Source organism: Phacochoerus africanus, chromosome 4 (genome assembly GCF_016906955.1).
Source record: "Phacochoerus africanus isolate WHEZ1 chromosome 4, ROS_Pafr_v1, whole genome shotgun sequence".
Taxonomy (NCBI): domain Eukaryota; kingdom Metazoa; phylum Chordata; class Mammalia; order Artiodactyla; family Suidae; genus Phacochoerus; species Phacochoerus africanus.
In genome coordinates, this window is record NC_062547.1 from 7784712 (window position 1) to 7800444 (window position 15733).

Sequence of the window (15733 nt, forward strand, 5' to 3'; positions counted from 1 at the left end):
CTAGTGATGAAAGGGCCTTGGGACATAGTTAACTGGCAACACTCCTTTTTCTTTAGTGGCAGCTTTTATAGTCGTTGACATCTTAGATTTGCTGAAACGTGGGGCAGTTGTGCAAACACGGGCTTCCCATGAGCCAGCGCGGTTCAAGTACTTTACACTAATTAACTTATTTGCAGTGGGCTAGGCTATGAAATAAGCACCATGGATTCGCTCCAATTTACAGAGGAGGAAGCTGAGACTCAGAGAGATTAAGAGCACGCCCAGGAGTTCCCGTCGTGGCTCAGTGGTTAACGAATCCGACTAGGAACCATGAGGTTGAAGGTTCGATCCCTGGCCTTGCTCAGTGGGTTAAGGATCCGGCGTTGCTGTGGCTGTGGTGTAGGCCGGCAGCTACAGCTCCAATTCAACCCTTAGTGTAGGAACCTCCATATGCTGTGGGAGTGGCCCTAGAAAAGGCGAAAAAAAGACCAAAAAAAAAGAGCACACCCCAAATCACACAGCTCTGAAGTGGTAGCCTGACCAGGCAACGGGAGACCATGCCAGGGTTGTTAGCCGAAGAGCGTCTCTGGTTGTTCAGGCCTCCCGAGATGCATCTGAACATGCAGATAATCCTCTCAGAGGGTTGTTGCGAGGATTCCATGAGCTGGGACCCAGCTTAAGTGTTCGTTAAATGGTCCCTGGTGTGGTCGTTCTCTTTAGCATTAGCAATATTGAGTTCACCCAGATTTGACCCTCAGCGCATCTTCTGCCTATTTGTGTCCGTCCCCCAGGGATCCCAGGGCAGGAAGTGCTCCCACGCGCCTGCCCTGTGTTAGCCAAGCGTGGTGACAGGGGCCTTGCCTCCTGGTGGCCGAGGGCCCCTGCCTTGCTCAACATCTTGAAGTCACACCCTTCCTCGAGCCTCCTCAGAGACATGGGCTGTGTTGCCACATTGCTCTTGCTGATTGCTCTCACATTGTCACTCGGGACATGCCTGGCTGCACCTCAGTCTCTCAAGCTGGATCTATGACTTAGTTCAGCCGAGTCAGGCGGAGGGCGGGTGGGGGGTCGGGAGGATGGAGGAAGCTGGGGAGGGGCTCCCGCATCAGCTGACACAGAGATCCTGGGATTTTGAGGCTCAATTAGCCATTTAAGGAGGTTCATCAGAAGCTGGCAGTGGTCCCTATCCTTAGACTAAATTTTTTCTTTAAAAACATGTTCGAGGAGTTCCCTGGTGGCCTAGCGGGAGATCCGGTGTCGTCACTGAAGCAGCTTGGGTTGGGTGGGTTCAGTCTCTGGCCCAGAAACCTGCAAATGCTGCAGGCGCAGTCAAAAAAAATTTTTTTTCGGAGTTCCCGTCGTGGCGCAGTGGTTAACGTATCCGACTAGGAACCATGAGGTTGTGGGTTCGGTCCCTGCCCTTGCTCAGTGGGTTAACGATCCAGCGTTGCTGTGAGCTGTGGTGTAGGTTGCAGACGCGGCTCGGATCCCGCGTTGCTGTGGCTCTGGCGTAGGCCGGTGGCTACAGCTCCGATTCAACCCCTGGCCTGGGAACCTCCATATGCCGCGGGAGCGGCCCAAGAAATAGCAACAACAACAACAACAAAAGACAAAAAAAAAATTTTTTTTCAGATGCATGTGCAAAAACATCAAGAAGGGAGTTCCCACTGTGGCTCAACGAGATCAGCAGCATCTCTGCAGCACCAGGACATAGGTTTCATCCCCAGCCCGGCACAGTGAGTTAAAGGATCCAGTGTTGCTTCACCTGCAGCTCAGATCTGATCCTTGGCCCAGGAACTCCATATGCCACCAGGTGGCCAAAAAAGAGAAAAAACAAATGTCAAGAAGATATAAAGAAAAAAACCCAGTCTCTATCTCATAACTCTCAACCCCAACCCCCAATGCTCCGTTAGCATTTTCTGTGTCCTGCCGGAGCTGTAGCTGCCCAAGTCTGTCTATAATAGGTGGTTGCAACCACACACACACACACACACACACACACACACACACACACCTCCACACTTCAAAATACATTTCACAATCTGCTCCATTTCAGTTCAGGATCACTGGCCTTGGCCTTTTTAAGGGCTACATAATAATTCACTGTGCTACCTCTTCATCCCCTCAAATGTCTCTTGTTGGCAAAGATTTAAAACATCTGCATCTTTTGCTACTATCACAGTGCCATAATGACTGCCCTTCTCAGATACCTTTTTCTGGCAGTTTCTAAGGGGAGTTGGTGCCAACTACTGCCAATATGGGGAACCAAGAGGCAGGCAAGGAGAGAAAGACCAACAGACAAACAGACGATGTTGTCACCTGCCACTGTCTCCCTGCAACCTCCTTCCTCGGGACTCAGCTTCACCACCCACACAGGGCAGGAGCAAGAAGGACTTCCAGTTCCCTTCTGGTTTTGAATTCTCTGGGTAGCCCTGGTCTGACGCCCAGGCCAGAGACAGCAGGGCTCTGGGGCTCCAGAAAGTACAATCTAGGGAGGCCAGGGCAGGTGGCAGCTAGGTTCTGCCAGAGTCCAGTACCAACCAGGGCCAAGTCAGAGAGCAGCACTCCCTCCCTGCCTGCGGGGGGCCCAGTGCCCCGCCTGGCACCCCAGCGGCTTGGCTGGGGCCCAGCTCTCTAACCAGATGGTTCAGGGCCCCAGGCTTGAGAACAAAAATCAAAAAAACAGCCTCCATGGCCTTTGGAGCACGTGGCCCTCTGGCGTTGGGTCTGAGGAACTCTCCCTCCTCTCCATCCAGGTAGAAAAATGTGGGGGGAGGGTGTCCCACCAGGTTCCACCCACCTTTTGGGGGTGGAACCAGCCAGAGTTGCACAAGAGCAGAAATGCCAGCGCGCAGGGGCCCAAACAAGCGGCCCAGGTGGGAGGAGGCAGTGAGAAGCCAGAGCCAGGGAGTGTGGGGCCCAGGGCCATTTGCCAAGTGCCAGGCCAGGTGCCCAGGGACTCAAGGTATGTCTACAAGGTCTGGGCTCCAGCCCTGAAGAGGGCCTGGCGCAGCCCAGCCCCCTCTAGCTCAGCCAGCTCTCCCTTCCTGTGCTCCCCAGGGCACTCCCATGCTCCTGGGAGCCCTGCCCTACCCCGAGCCTCTCACCATGCCTGGCACCAGGCACCAATCCTTCTCCTGAGGGCCTCCACCCAGTGCCCAAGGAATCATTGGGAAATACTGACTCATGACCCTTGCCTGCTTAAACTCCTCCAATGGCTCTCCCATGCACTTTTTTGTCTGCTTGGTTCTTATTTATTTATTTTTAGGGCCTCACCTGCAGTGTATGGAAGTTCCCAGGCTAGGGATCGAATTGGAGCTGCAGCTGCCAGCCTACACCACAGCCCCAGCAACCTGGGATCCAAGCCGGACCTGCGACCTACACCACAGCTCACAGCAATGCCAGATCCTTCACCCACTGAGCGAGGCCAGGGATCGAACCTGCACTCCTTATAGATACAAATCTTGTTCTTTTTCCTTTCCTTTCTTTCTTTTTTTCTTTTTTCTTTTTTTTTTTTTTTTTGCCTTCCCACGGCATATGGAAGTTCCCAGGCTAGGAGTCGAATCGGCGCTACAGCTGCTGGCAACAGCCGCAGCCTCAGCTTATGCAAATCTGAGCCGGCTGGGACCCTGTGTTGCTGTGGCTGTTAGGCTGACAGCTGCAGCTCCAATTCAGCTCCTGGCCTGGGAACTTCCATATGCTGCAGGTGTGGCCCTAAAAAGAAAAAAGTTTTTGGGCCACAACATGCAGCGGCTTGATGTAGATTGAAGTTCCCAGGCCAGGGATTGAACCAGGCCACAGCAGTGAAAGCGCCGGGTTCTAACCACTAGACCACCAGAGAACTCCCACTCCCCTTGTACTTTGAATTAAGTTCCAGCTTCTCACCATGACCTCCCAAGCCCCACAGGGGCCAGCCTGACCCTTACTCCCCCCACCTCCACAGCTCTACCCCCCAGCTTCCTCGGTCTCTCTCCCACCCTCAGCACCTGTGCAGCTGCTGTTCCCCAACCTGGAACACTCTCTCCAACCCTCTCCTCACTGTTTGTTTGTTTTTGTCTTGTTAAGGCCACACCTGCAGCATATAGAAGTTCCCAGGCTAGGGGTCTAATCAGATCTGTTGCTGCTGGCCTGCACCAGAGCCACAGCAACGCAGGATCCGAGAGGTGTCTGCCACCTACTCCACAGCTCATGGCAACGCCAGATCCTTAACCCGCTGAGTGAGATCAGGGATCAAACCCTCAACCTCATGGTTCCTAGTCAGATTAATTTACACTGTGTCACAATGGGGACCCCTCCCCTCAGAGTCTTATTCCGCTCTGCATCGTCCCTTGTTTGCTTCATCTGCTCCCCACTAGAGTGGAAGCTCCATGTAGGGTTGGCCAGGGCTGCAGCCCGGGCTGCACAAACCAGGAGCGTGCCTGAGTATGCTGACTGCTTGCCCACACCAGCTCTGTCCTTCACCTGCATTAATCACTCAATCCCCTCCAAAGCCGTAAAATACAGGTCCTATCATTACCATCCCCCTTTTCTAATGAAGAAACTGAACACAGAGAGGGTAAGTCACTTGCTTAAAGCCACACAGCTACGAAGTGCTGGAGCCACAGACTGAAGGCAGCTGAAATAATGGGTTTTTGGGGTGGCTTTTTTTGTTTTTTGTGGTTTTTTTTGCCTTTTGAGGCCACACCTGTGGCATATGGAGGTTCCCAGGCTAGGGGTCAAATCAGAGCTACAGCTGCCAGCCTACGCCATAGCCACAGTAACGCAGGATCTGAGCAGCATCTGTGGCCTACACCACAGCTCATGGCAACGCCTGATCCTTAACCCACTGAGCGAGGCCAGGGATCGAACCCACAACTTCATCCTTCCTAGTCGGATTCGTTTCCTCTGAGCCACGATGGGAAATCCTGAATTAATGTTTTTGAACAAATGCATTCCTATTTCAGAGAGAAAGAAAGAGAGGCTCGGAGGGGCATGGGGTGAGGAGGGTAAACCCGAATCCTGCTCTGAGAGCTGCATGGTCTCAGCCTTGTTGCTGCCTGGAGGGAGGGCAAGGCTGAAGCCCAGAGGCCAGTTAACAAGCACAGGGAGGCCCAGTGCCAAGCCCTGAAGTTGCCAGCCTCCCTCATAATAAAAGACACACACATCAAAGACAGCCCCAAGGTACCATTAAATATCCATTAAGTGAGGAACAAATAAATCCAGAAGGTAAAACTCAGGTTGCACACTGTGCGGGACAGAAGCACATGCAAACATCCCCAACAGGCCCTAAAACAGCCTCGGGGTTTCCAGACACCTGTAAAATCGCCAGCACCATTTGTCCCAGCACTTCTGGCATTTGAAACTCACCCTGAGGAAGAAGCCCAAGAGGAAACAAAAATAGGAATGTGAAGAGTTCCCTCTGTGGCTCCGTGGTAACGAACCCAACTAGGATCCATGAAGACAAGGGTTCGATCGCTGGCCTCGCTCAGTGGGTTAAGGATCGGGCGTTGCCGTGAGCTGTGGTGTAGTTCGCAGATGCAGCTCAGATCTGGCATTGCTGTGGCTGTGGCGTAGGCCTGCAGCTGTAGCTCCCATTCAACCCCTAGCCTGGGAACCTCCATATGCCACAGGTGTGGACCTAAACTGCCCCCCACCCAAAAAAAAAAAAAAAACAGAATAAATAGGAATGTGTCTGCAGCTGCTGCTGGACAAATCCTAGAGGCACCCAGATGTCCACCAGGAGGACCCAGCTGTGCTGTGGCTTGTGGCCAAAGTCCCTGCTCTGCCCTAACCCTCGGCCGGCACTCTCTCATCTGCTTCACCTTTAGGCCTTCGCACAGGCTGTTCCGCCACCTGGAACACCCTTTCCGCCTCTGTTCACCTGGCTGTCACCTCTTCCTTTCTTGGCTGCAGCTGGAAGTCCTTTTCTCCCTCCCTGTCCCCCCCGCCCCCACCAGGAGAGGGTGGGATAGTGAGTGGGTCCTTCTGTAATACCCCAAAGACCCAACCTGTGCTTCTCACTCACAGCCTCACCACACTGATCTGGAGTCTGGCGCCCCCACTAGACTGTGAGTGCATCGAGGTGGGAACCAGAGCTGTGCTGGCCTTGCCCAGTGCCGGAGAACCCGTGCTTGCTGGGCCTGGAGCTGCAGCCTGCAGTGGCCCCCGCAGGACCCGTGCCTCCATCTCCACCGCTGTGTCCCTGGAGCCACAGAGATGACTCTCAGCAAACAGCCACTGGATACCAGATACTGATGTGACCGTGGGGGTCCTGGGAGCAAGCGGAACCCCTGAACGTCCGAATGTGCTTGAATAACTAGGTGAGGACCTGCACACATGCAATGCAATGCTCAGAAAGGACAGGCAGCTTCATCTTAGGAGAGGTCACTGAGATTAAAAATCCATCTTTGGGAGTTCCCGTCGTGGCTCAGCGGAAACCAAACTGACTCGGAGCCATGAGGTGGCGGGTTCGATCCCTGGCCTCCCTCAGTAGGTTAAGGATCCAGCGTTGCCGTGAGCTGTGGTGTAGGTTGCAAACATAGCTCAGATGGGGCGTTGCTGTGGCTGTGGAGTAGGCCCTAGCCTGGGAACTTCCATATGCCCTAAAAACAAACAAACGAACAAACAAAAACCCTCCATATTAGATGAAGCTGAAGGTGTGGCCCACATGGACCTGTTCAGAGCAGGAACCAGGAATAAATAGGCTGTTGTCCTTGGGCAACAGGATGGGTGTCGGAGCCTGGAAGGTTAGAGAGACTTGGGCAGGGGTAGGGAAGGGAGGGGTGTCCCAGGCAGTGAACCTGCTGGGAGATGCTGAGGAGGCAGGAGTTTGCAGGACCTGCCCGCTAAGGAAGGACGTGAAGACCAAAACTGCAGGGGCAGAGCTGGGGGATATGAGGCAACCACACAAGGAGCCAGGACAGCTTCGTATGTGCCCTGCAAGGCTGAAGGGAACAGCAGGGGAGTGACACTGTCTTTTGGTAGGCCATGGAGTCTCAAAGTTTCCTCTCCTCAGAGGCAGTCCCCTCATGTGGCCCACATTGCTTGTCGTCTACCCGGTATCAGAATCCCTGACACATGGCAGCCTGGAATAGAGTCAATATTTCCCAGCCTCTCTTACAGCTATTATGACCCGGTGACTAAGTTCTGGTCAATGAAATTTAAGTAAAAATGATACATGGAGGCTTCTGGAAAAACTTCTTAAGAGCCAGCTGTTAGGGGCCTTTTATCTCCTGTTCCCTATTTCCTCCTTCCTGCTGGCTGGACTTTGACTGTGATGGCTGGAACTCCAGCAGCCACATTGGATTATGAGGTAGAAGTCACTTGTTTAAAAATGGCAGAACGGCAAGATAAAAGGAACGTGGGTTGTTGGAGTTCCTGTTGTGGCTCAGCAGGTTAAGAACCTGACATCGTCTCCATGAGGATGCAGGTTTGATCCCTGGCCTCATTCAGTGGGTTAAGGATTGGGTGTTGCTGCAAGCCGTGGGGTAGGTCACAAATGTGGCTCTGAACTGGTATTGCTGTGGCTATGGCCAGCAGCTACAGCTCCGATTGATGCCCTAGCCTGGGAACTTCCCTATGCCCAGATGCAGCCATAAAAAATAAATAAATAAAAATAAAAAGCTAATCATGGAGCTGCCATACTAGCCCTAGGTTATCAGTCTTCCTTACTGCACATCTGTGAGCTAAGCCTCTATGTTAAGTCACTGGTATTTATATCACTCTCAAGGAAGTCAAAGTCTTTTTTTTTGTTTTGTTTTTTTTGTCTTTTTAGGGCCGCACCCGTGGCATATGGAGGTTCCCAGCCTAGGGGTCAAATCAGAACGACAGCTGTCAGCACAGCCACAGCCACAGCAACGCCAGATCCGAGCTGCATCTGCGACCTATACCATAGCTCATGGCAACACCAGCTCCTTAACCCACTGAGCAAGGCCAGGGATCGAACCTGCAACCTCATGGTTCCTAGTCGGATTCGCTTCCGCTGCGCCACGACAGGACCTCCTAGCAAGTCAAATTCTAACTCAGAAGCACTATGGTCAAGTTCATGCTGAAACAATGGAAACAAATATTGAAGAAGCTGGAGAGAAGACAGCTTTCTCTCTCCCTCCCGTCACTCCTTTACTCCTTCCCAAGACACACGTTACCTATTTCCTATGTTCCCCACCCTAAGCAGGGCACGTCACCTGTGTTAAGTCCAAAAATATGATTCCCAGCTCAAGCTGGGAGAGTTGATACAAATATTAATAACATAGCAGATTGATATGCATGTTTAGGAGCTCCCGCTGTGGCCAAACGGGATGGGTGGCATCTCTGGAGCAGGGTTAATCCCCAGCCTGGCAGAGTGGATCCACCAGGTCGCAATGGAGGCTTGGAACTAATCCCTAGCCTGGGAACTCCATGTGCTGCAGGGCAGCCAAAAAAGAGAAGAAGAAAAAAATGCAGGTTTATTAACACCAAGAATCTGTAATTCACACAGATATTACCCAAGCTTCTCTAGAAGTTACACAAGCACACTTGTACATGCACGCACACGCACACTCTCTCTCCACTGTCACACTGTCACTCCTTGATGCCTGTGTAATCAAACCCCAACCAAGACCAGCAGGGTGTGTTCTCTTGGGACCTCCCATCACAGCGCCTGCATGGCTGCAGCCCGAACCTAGTCTGGGCCAGAAACTCTCCCTTGCTCTCAGAAGCTCAGGTTTCTGATTGAAGCCCATTTTCTAGAGGATGATAAGGAATCATCCTGGAGCTGTCCTCCTAGCTCCTTAAGATGAGACCTCCAGGCACCAGACAGCACAAGAAGAATCCTGGGCCCTCAAGGCATTAGACAATAAAAGCATCACTAGCCCCATTATATTGATGCGGAAAGCGAGGCCCAGAGAAGCACAGAACAGGAATCACCAAGAACAGGCCGGGGCTTTGGCCTTTCTCCTAACTCTTAGCTCCTTCCCTACCAGCACGCAGGCTGCATAGTGGTGAACAGGGGTTTCTCTTTCTTTTTACAATCATTTTTTGGAGGGGGCCACGCCGGTGCCACCTGGAAGTTCCTGGGCCAGAGACTGAAGCCATGCCACAGCAGCAACCCAAGCCGCTGCAGTGACAAGCCCTGATCCTTAACCAGCTGCACCATGCGAGAACACCCTCTTTATACAACTGTGTATTAGGCACTTACTGTGTGCGGGGCACTGTGCCAAATGCTGTCTCATTTGTTTCCCAGAGGACCCAGTGAGGAGGGCCAGGTCATTCCCACACTAAAGATGACAGAAGCAGGATCAGGGGAGACTAACTAGCCTGCTGCCCAAGGGCCCCGGGTTCTTGGTAGCAGACCATCCCACTCGGCTAGGATGCCTCCCAGGTGGAGGCGGGGGCGCAACCGGCATTTCTGGAAAGACTTCAGGGCACTTTTAAAGAGCGTGGAGCAGTCCGTGTGGGCACACATGTTCAAAGACATATTTCTTTTTTTTTTTTTTTTTGTCTTTTTGCTATTTCTTGGGCCGCTTCTGCGGCATATGGAGGTTCCCAGGCTAGGGGTCGAATCGGAGCTGTAGCTGCCGGCCTACGCCAGAGCCACAGCAATGCAGGATCCGAGCCGTGCCTGCAACCTACACCACAGCTCACGGCAATGCTGGATCATTAACCCACTGAGCAAGGGCAGGGACCGAACCCGCAACCTCATGGTTCCTAGTCGGATTCGTTAACCACTGCGCCACGACGGGAACTCCCTCATTTCTTTCTTTTTTTTTTTTTTGTCTTTTTGTCAAAGACATATTTCTAAGGAAGAGAGCATTGCTCTCAGCAACCCTTCAAAAGAATTTCTAACCCAGAAAAGGCTCAGAACCGCAGGTACTGAGAAAAATCGTTGGCTTTTTTTTTTTTTTTTTGGCTTTTTAGGTCCAGGTCACTGTGGCCTGACCTACCCCTCCTGGCTCTGCCAGATTCTCTCGTCATGTGATGGTTGATCTCAGGCCATCCAGCACCTGGAGCAGCTCACGAGACACCCCCGGCCCAGCAGGCTGAGCCACGTGGGGAGCAGCCGGGCCCCTGAGGCCAAAGGCCCGCTTCCGCCCACACCCAACTCCCATCATGCTGTCCAAAGGGACCACCCCAGCCCTGGAAGCCCATTCATCCTGCCCTAAAGGCCCTGCCAGCGGCAAGAGGATCCTGGAGGGGACACCTCCTCTCGGGCCTCACTGGACCTCAGCCAACCCAGATGAGAGGCCAGGAGTGGGGGAAACAGAGGCAGCTGAGTGGCACTGGGATGGAGGCTGGGAGAGTTCCTGTTGTGCTTCAGAGATAACAAAAACTGACTAGTATCCATGAGGATGGGGGTTCCATCCCCGGCCTCGCTCAGCGGGTTAAGGATCCGGCGTTGCCGTGAACTGTGGTGTAGGTCACAGACATGGCTCAGATCCGGCGTTGCCACAGCCGTGGCTGTGGCCTGCGGCTGCAGCTCTGACTCAACCCCTAGCCTGGGAACCTCGGTGTGCCACACATGCGGCCTTAAAAAAAAAAAAAAGATGGAGGCTGGGCTTGCCCTGGCGGTGAGGGGCTGCCAGGGTGGCTCAAGTTCTGCTGGGAAGAGGAATAAGGATGCCAGCCCGTGAGGGGCCCTAGGACCCGCCACCTACACTAACAGAGGTGAGGCCCAGGATGCTCCCCAGGTGAGAGGATGGGGCTCCCAGGGGGCACAGGACCGCTCACCCGGATGCATGCAGCGACGACGAGGGAAACTACACACGCCTCAGTTGCCTCATCTTTTGCCCCTTTTTTCGCCATCCCCAGGCCAGGGATGGAAAGCAAGCTGCATTTGCAACCTATGCCACAGCTCCAGCAACACCAGATCCTTAACCCACGACGCCAGGCCAGGGGTCGAACTGGCGCCTTCACAGAGACAGGCTGGATCATTAACCCACTGCGCCACAGTGGCAACCCCCACTCAATTGCCTCATTTTATGATGAGAGGATTGAGAGATGGTGTCCGGGAAAGGAAGAGCCTTCCTGCCTTCAGGTCCAGGACAGCACCGTGACTCCGGGCTTGGGAAGCTGGAGGGGTGGTCAGCCCCCTGCCCTGCCCCAGCCCAGGACCCCTGAGGGGTGGCAGGGGGTGGGAGAGAACTAAAGGGACAAAGGCCATTGGGCGGGCCGTCTCAGGCAGGCTGAGCAGCGGCCACCCTGCAGGGAGGCTGGACACCACCTCAACCATTCACCCCTTAGGCCTCCAGCCCACTGGCCCCTGGACTCGCCCTTCCGGCCGACACCCACCAGGGCCCCCGTCTCAGCCCCCACCTCCTGGACACCACGCGGTCATCCAGCCTTCCCTGGGCCTGAATGTGGAGCCAGATGGCACCAGGCCTCTCCCCGCCTCCGCTCACCCAGCACACAGGAGCCCAGGTATGAATCTGACCTGTCACTGCCCTCCAGATACCACTCCCCGGCCTCAGGGGCCCACAGGGTCAAAGATAAGCAGCTCCCAGGCTTGAAAGGACCCCTACCCTCCCAGGAACCTCCCACTCAGCCAATCCCTTGTTATAGCACCTTGAGGCCATTCCACCCTCTGTATCTGGGATCACATTTCTTCCTAGGCCACAAGCACCAGTATCTCAAGGGCTGTGTCTGCCAAGAGGCCTCTCCTTGACCTTCCCCGGGACCTCTGAATGCAGTGCAGGCAGGGCAGCACCTCTCGTGCGTGACTAAAGCTTCTGGAGGCCAATGGATTGGCTCAAATTGTAGCTCAGTGGTTAACAAATCTGACTAGGAACTAGGAGGTTGCAGGTTCGATCCCTGGCTTTGCTCAGTGGGTTAAGGATCCGGCGATGCCATGAGCAGTGGTGTAGGTTGCAGACGCGGCTCAGATCCCACGTTGCTGTGGCTGTGGTGTAGGCCGGCAGCTACAGCTCCGATTAGACCCCTAGCCAGGGAACCTCCGTATGGGAACTCCTCTTAGTGGCTGAATGAGCAGGGCCTACGTACCAACCCTCTCTGTGCTACAACAGGGCAGAGGCGGTTCACAGCCCACAGGATCATGGATCACGGTGAGGATTTTACCACCTCAAGCATCTGCCTTCCGTAGAACTCATCTAAAAATCACTGCGTGCTGTCATGGCTTCTCAGGGACCAGAGGCAGGGACCCCTCCACCCAGGCAGAACCAACACAGCCTCCACTGTGCAGCCCTTTCTGCCCATCCATCGGATGGTGCCCGGGGGTACCATCAGGGGACATGGGTGCACCCAGAGAGGTTCGGCAGAGTCTGAAACAAGGGTGGGGCTGAGGTTTGGCCCAGGTCAGGGATGCCTTGGGTGCTTCAAAACCCCTCCTCCGAGAGGCTTTCCCTGACTACCTATTGATCAGGGTCTGCTATTAGCTCCTCTTCCAGCCCCTGCCCACTACCCTCGCAGCCTGACTGGCAGGAAGCCTGGCCCTGGGCAAAGCAGCGATTCAAAATCAAGGTGACAGACACGAACCAGAAGAGTTTATTGCAGAAATCTGGCCAAGGTTCCGACTGAGGTGAGCCCGGGGCCCGCTCCCCACAGCTGGGCACGTGAAAAGGGGAGAAGAAATATATCTGGGCTCAAGGCCTCAGAGCTGTGAGATGATGTTGGGGGCCAGGCTGCAGGTGAGGCCTGTGCCATCTGGCTCCACATTCAGGGACTTCACTATGCCATCCTCGATCACCATGGAGAACCTGCCAGAAAGCAAGGGCTGGGCCAGGAGCAGCAGCCTGGGCCTGGGGGCTGGGAAGGGACATGGGCGGGGGTGGCAGGGGCATCCCACGGGGGACCCTCTTATTTTTACCTCTTGAGCCGTCGATTCCCAAAGAGAGACACCAAGGAATCATCTAGTAATAAATCTGTCTCCTGAAAGGAGAGGCAGAGGAGAAGTCAGGGACCCCTGAACCCCCTTGGCTGCTCCCTACATTGGCCACATCCCTCCAAGTCCTTGCTTCCAAGATGGAGGCTGAGGGGCCGGGGACACGGCGCACTCACCTTCCCAAAGGCCCCAGTGGGGTCAGCCAGGAGCCGAACCTAAGGAGAAGGTAAAGGTCACGAGAAAAATCTCCCACTTGGCCCCTGATCCCCTACAGGACCCACAACTCACCTTGCCTTCCGTGTTGTGGGCTCGTCCCCACATTTCAGTGACAAAGACGTCATTAACACTCAGACATGCCACCACTTGGATCCCCTTGGCTTTCAGTGCTTCGGCCTGCTCCACAAACCCTGGAAGGTGGGTCTGGGGAGGGGAAAAATGGGTCAGCAGAGGGATAACTCATCTCCAGGCCCTCTTGACTTTCCTCTCTCAACAGCTTTGATCAGACAAGGAGAACTGTGTAAACCACACTTCCTTTTTTGCCTTGGCCACTAGGAAGCTCAGATCCAAACTTGAGCGTTCCTTGGCCAGGATCACAAACCTCCCTCCCATGGGCTATGTCTCATTTACCCAAGTCCCAAGTGCCTTCCAGAGTGCCTTTCACCCAGCAAGATCAATGAGAGGTGCTGAATTTCAATGCATCACCCTTTTCCCCTACATTCCTGATACCGGTTCACAGCCTCAACTTATTTTTTAAAAACCTCATATGCTCTCGGAGTTCCCACTGTGGCACAGGGGAAACAAATCCAACTAGGAACCATGAGGTTGTGGGTTCAATTCCCGGCCTTGCTCAGTGGGTTAAGCATCCAGTGTTGCCGTGAGCTGTGGTATAGGTCGCAGACACAGCTTGGATCTGGCGTTGCTATGGCTGTGGTGTAGGCCAGCAGCTACAGCTCCAACTAGACCCCTAGTCCGGGAACCTCCATATGCTGCTGGTGGGGCCCTCAAAGGACAAAAAATAAAATAATAAAACAAAATAAAATAAAAACCTCGTATGCTCTCTTAACTACCGCATCATCTACACCCTCTGGATACAAGCTGCCCCGGGACTACATGGAGGTTAGTGAACAACCTCCACATACACCAGGTCTGAGGTGCTGAGCCCCAGAAGGGGGAGCCTCACCTTGGAACAGCCAGGAGTAAAGGCCCCAGGGACTCCAAACAGCACCCCCTTCTTGCCCTTGAACAGCTCTGCCAGGTTCACCTTTTTCCCAGGCTCCCCTTCAAACACCACCACCGATGGGATGGCATCTCCCACCTAGAGGCAATGACAGCCAGGTAAGGGGGTGGGTGCGAGGGAGGCCAAGGGCACGGTGGTGGGGGCGGGGGGGCAGCACAGAGGGCCTAGTAGCCCTGCCTAGTCAGGGGAAGACACCCAGCGGCAAAGTCCAACCCTGTCAGAGCTTCAGAGGTACCTCCCCAGCTGCCATCTGGTTATCCCACACCCTCCAGGTTTCAAGGTGGCCTGATTCCTCTTAAGGGCCAGTTGGTGACAACAGAAGAAGTGGGAGAAGGCCCCCCTGGGTGTCGCAAGAGGTTGAGTAAACAAGCGGACTTACAGGAAAGGAGTGGGATAAATGGGCAGGAGGAAGAGGCCCTAAGGGACCCAGAGGGAAGGGACACTGGCCATGTCTGAAGGTCCCACCCCAAGAAGAGAAAAAGGGAGGACAGCAGAAGAAGGTGGGAGGGTTCGGGAGGAGGGATGCAGGTCCCTATAACCAGAAGGTAGAGAAGGAGCAAAGGAATCTCTGGAAGGGGGGAAGAATCAGTGGACCTGGGAGTGTGTGTGGGATTCATGGGGCCAGAGGAGGTAGACAAACCGGAGGAGATTCGGGGGTGAGGGGAGAGCCTCGGAGAAACGCAGCAGTTGGTTGGAGGATGAAGCAAAAGGAGAAGGGGGTCTCAGAAGACGGTGGGGCAGGGGGAGCCCCAAGGAGCTGGGGATGGCCCCAGAAGATTAAACTTGGCAGAAGAGTGGGATATCCAACAACACGACAGAGCCAGAGGGAGGGTACAGGGGAGGGCACCTATGGGGGCTGGAAAGGGCAAAGGAGATGGTTCCATAAGGTGGGGGAAGCCATACTCAATCTCCTGAAACTGGTGGAGACCCATGGAGTGGACGGGGAACGGAAGACGAGGGGAAGGCCCTGGACCATGGAGACTGTCCCAGGTGATGGGGGGTAGGGACCCGAGGCCGGTAAAACTGGCGAAAATGTTGCAGCCACAGGGTCCTGCTGAAGAGATGAGAGGGACAGACAGGCGTGAGGTACCTCTAGGGCGGCGGGTTGGGGTCGGAGAGCAAGAAAGAGGGTGTCTCTCTCCAAGACAAGGGGGACGAAGGGCCTTGGAGAAACAGGCCGGGGAGCTGGGGAGGACGAAGATGGGTCGGGGGTCAGGACTGGCTGGTCCAGCAGTCACCTTGATCGGGGCCATGGCTACACCGCGCTTCTCAAATCTCGGACCCTGCCAAGCGTCCACTCGAGGTCTCCTTCCAGGCACCCTCGGCTCCCGCCGCTGCCACTGCTGCACACTCAACGGCAGTCGCCCGGGAGCCCACCAAACCTGCCCTGCTGCGCAGAAGGCGCAGCCGCACCAACAGCCTGCGGCGCCTGGAAGCCCCAACGGCTCCACCCCCAGCTAGCGGCTGAGTCCGAGGCCTGCCCAACGGGCTACGTAACCCTGCGAAAGGCGGGGCAAGGGGCGGGGCTTGGGCGCCCCAGGTGACCTGCGAGGCGCCTCCACTGCGCAGGCGCGGGCGGCGCGCGCAGGGGCGGAACTTTCGGTGATCTCGGCGGATTTGATTTAGGGACGGGATTAATGGCGCACCTTCCTGTAGGCGGAGCCTTCCGCTGCCCCGCAGCTTATTTTCCTTCAAGGATAGGGTGCCTGTTCTGATGGGCAGAAGTT

General features: G+C 54.8%; 1 protein-coding gene and 1 long non-coding RNA gene across 3 annotated transcripts; one reads left to right on the forward strand and one right to left on the reverse strand.

Annotated features, from left to right (window-relative positions):
- Nucleotides 1-1682: 1682 nt before the first annotated feature.
- Nucleotides 1683-12432, forward strand: LOC125125004 (uncharacterized). Of its 2 annotated transcripts, none has more exons than XR_007134347.1 (4): nt 1683-1715; nt 5986-6278; nt 11176-11352; nt 12324-12432. It is a non-coding gene; the product is annotated as an uncharacterized LOC125125004 (long non-coding RNA). The 2 variants fall into 2 exon arrangements; XR_007134346.1 differs by lacking the exon at nt 12324-12432 and adding an exon at nt 11955-12286.
- Nucleotides 12410-15485, reverse strand: PRDX5 (peroxiredoxin 5). Its single transcript, XM_047775392.1, has 6 exons — nt 15245-15485; nt 13950-14084; nt 13058-13189; nt 12946-12984; nt 12755-12816; nt 12410-12644 (listed from the first exon to the last, which is right to left on the reverse strand). The coding sequence occupies exons 1-6, from the start codon at nt 15257-15259 to the stop codon at nt 12539-12541; spliced, it is 489 nt and encodes a 162-aa protein (XP_047631348.1). The 5' UTR covers nt 15260-15485; the 3' UTR covers nt 12410-12538.
- Nucleotides 15486-15733: the final 248 nt, after the last annotated feature.

Excerpts from the sequence above, each read along its gene's own strand:
- PRDX5 (XM_047775392.1), bottom strand. Across the intron at positions 12,985-13,057 it reads CCCACAACACGGAAGGCAAG|GTTCGGCTCCTGGCTGACCC; the intron begins GTGAGTTGTGGG and ends CCTTCTCCTTAG. Across the intron at positions 12,817-12,945 it reads CCACTGGGGCCTTTGGGAAG|GAGACAGATTTATTACTAGA; the intron begins GTGAGTGCGCCG and ends CTCTCCTTTCAG.